The sequence below is a fragment of the Mytilus trossulus genome, chromosome 3, assembly GCF_036588685.1.
Source record: "Mytilus trossulus isolate FHL-02 chromosome 3, PNRI_Mtr1.1.1.hap1, whole genome shotgun sequence".
Taxonomy (NCBI): Eukaryota; Metazoa; Mollusca; class Bivalvia; order Mytilida; family Mytilidae; genus Mytilus; species Mytilus trossulus.
The window spans coordinates 45,302,302-45,305,261 of NC_086375.1; the positions used below are offsets into that span (position 1 = coordinate 45,302,302).

The window sequence follows — 2,960 nt, forward strand, 5'->3', positions numbered from 1 at the left end:
GTCTGATCATGTACAGAAAAATAACAGATATCAAGTACAGTACAGTATAAAAAAAAATGAAGTACACAATGGACAATAATTCATTGAAGAAGACTTGATAACACATTGTCAAACAGAAAAAAAAGCGGTGAGTGACAAATTGTACACCATAAACTATCTAAAGAAAACACAAAATTACTTAGAACCAATAATATTATTATATTTGTTGATTTTCAGTGATAATATGAATTTTCTCTTATTTTGTGCTATTTTCACATTTTTTGATCTGTGTGGGAAAAATATTTTTCCTCACTAGTGAAATATCTGTTCTCGGCAAATGATTAGTAAAAATGTTTTATGACGTTAAAATGTTTTGTTTCTTCTAAATTTTCCTATTGTGACGTCATTCAAAAAGGTGAACATGCCTGATGACTTTATTGTACCAAACCCCCTCCACCCCCACAGAAGTCTATGTTTCGGTATGCACAAGTCTTTATTACCTTGTTAGATGTCCAGTTAAAACAGATGAAATCAATTTAATTATCTCCCACAGAACACAAATATTCTAGATAGAACCAAGGGAGAGTCGTGTGATTTGAAATGAAATTTTACGACACATATTATTTTGCATATTGTTTAATTTTCATGGTGATGATATAGATTATTTGATATAAAAAGGACAAGGGTGTTCTTTAAGGTCCACATGGTGCCACTCTTTCAGCAGTCAGTGCTTCGAAACTGGCATATATCTATACAAAACAATGTTCGGAGTTTTCAAATTCATAATATTTTGTCAATGTAATAACACTAAGATAGAAAGTAACCCGTACGGATTTGGTCACATGGAGGTAAGATAGAAAATTTACTCTTTTATTTGATTTTTGCCATTTGATAAGGGACTTTCCGATTTTAATTTTTCTTAAATTTTTCTTGAATTTGTCTGATATTTTTTGTTATCTTTACGATTTCCCGGTGATACGTTTTGATCTGACGGAAATTATATCATTCGTTATTAAGAAATAAGTTTCTTCCTAAAGGTTAAAGTGGAAAGATTAAGAGGAAAATGTTTGTGTATATCCATATTTCCTTTCTGGCTAAAACCAAAATAAAATCATATAAATCCTTTTAACCTTTCGTAAAATTTTCGAATAATATTTGAGAAAAGGAATCTTGACATGTTTTGACACATTTTAAAGGAAAATATATCATCCTCTACGAGCTCGAAATCGTAGCTTAACTAAATACTAGCATCAAGGCTGTTCGATTGGGTTGATATATATTTAATATACAACAATATTGATGATTTATTTACAGTTCTAGTATGGGCTCTCTGTTATCAAAAGGAAGCACTATTACAAAGGACAAGTATGAGAAGACGAAAGAACAAGAACCAAACATATCAATAAAGGTTAGCGAGTTTATTGCAAAGATAATAGCAACACCACCTTTAAAATTGAAACTGATTGACATTTACCATGGGATATATGAACGATTATGTGGACCCTGGGGAAGAGTGACTGGCAGCTATGCTGATAGTCTTTCTATGTCCACATCAGATGTTGATATAATATTGGATAACATATCTGTTAATTCAAGCCCTGAAATGACAATGAACAATTCGTGTACCATGGAACTAGTTATTTTTACAGAGGATAATGCTATACCACCGGGATGCTGTTGGCTACGAGCCTACCAAAAAGTTGCTTTCATGGGAAAATATGTGCCGTCAGATTCAACTTCTTTTCCTTTTGTAAGGGTAAATGGACTGACTAAACACGTTACAGATGCTGAATGGAATCTTGTAGATATCAAAGGATACAAATGCTTGTCTTGCCGAAATATTAATGAACAGAGGGCGAAGAGTGGTTTAACTTCCTTCCCTTTTATTAATCGATTCCTGCCACACTGGATACCACATGGACCAGCATTTAAACAGACATATTTTTGGATATTTGATGTTGATATCGTGGATGCTTTCAAATGTAAAACACTACCTCCAGTGTTACAAAAATGGGCAAAACGAACACGAAAAACATGGCCATCACAAAGCACTATAGAAAAAGCTTTAGAACAAGGTTGTCATGTAATGAGTCTGCCTTCAAAAATTTCTTCTGATGAATTTACAGAGGTTGAGTTTAGACTCGGTTATGGGGCCATGGAAAAGATTCTAACAGAATCTCTTAGTGACTGTCAAAAACAATGTTATATCCTACTTAAGATAATACTAAAAGAATACATAGAACCACGATTCCCTGGTGAAGATATTGTATCGTCGTATGTCATGAAGATGTTGATATTCTGGATGTCAGAGGAAACAGATTTAGATACTTGGCGTCCAGAGTGTCTTCTTGAATGCTTGGAGATGTGTCTAGGAAGGCTGTTTGATTGGATTGAATATGGTTATTGTCCGAACTTCTTTATTCCCGAATATAACATATTTCGCACAAAACTTACAAGTATACACTCTAATAATTTTATCTGTTTGATGAGGGAAATCATGGATTTAAAATGGAAGGTATTGCTTCATTGTAAAACAATGCAATGGGTGAATGTATACGTATAGAGTTTTGGTAGATAGCATGGTATCTTGTACAAAGAAGAACTTTATTGAAATCTATATATGTCATTACGTAGACACGTTAGATTGAATAAAAGTCCGTCCCTTAAATCTTTATTGGACAATTTAACAATACTGATGATTACTTAGTCGACAATTTATGTCCGATTTGAAATTTGTTATGGGCGATCGAACACTTATAACAAGGTTTAAAATGTCTAATAAAAACGCATGCTTGGATTTTTTTTTAGCTATAAAAAAAAAATGAAGAAAGTCGGGCAAGTATTTGTTCTCATTAAAAAAAACCACAAATACATGATCATTCAGATAGAGTATGTCCAGGTAACCAAGAACATTGGTACAAAATACATTTTACAGGAAACCGAAACAAGGATTTATGACTAAATTCTTAACTTTGAACCTA

The 2,960-nt window shown here is 32.8% G+C and overlaps 1 protein-coding gene across 1 annotated transcript; it reads left to right on the forward strand.

The window, feature by feature from the left end:
- On the forward strand, positions 1 to 2,573 carry LOC134709470 (uncharacterized). The gene is made up of 2 exons (XM_063569626.1): positions 1 to 127; positions 1,294 to 2,573. Exon 2 carries the CDS (start codon positions 1,301 to 1,303, stop codon positions 2,540 to 2,542), a length of 1,242 nt encoding a protein of 413 aa, XP_063425696.1. The 5' UTR covers positions 1 to 127; positions 1,294 to 1,300; the 3' UTR covers positions 2,543 to 2,573.
- The last annotated feature ends 387 nt before the right edge of the window (positions 2,574 to 2,960 follow it).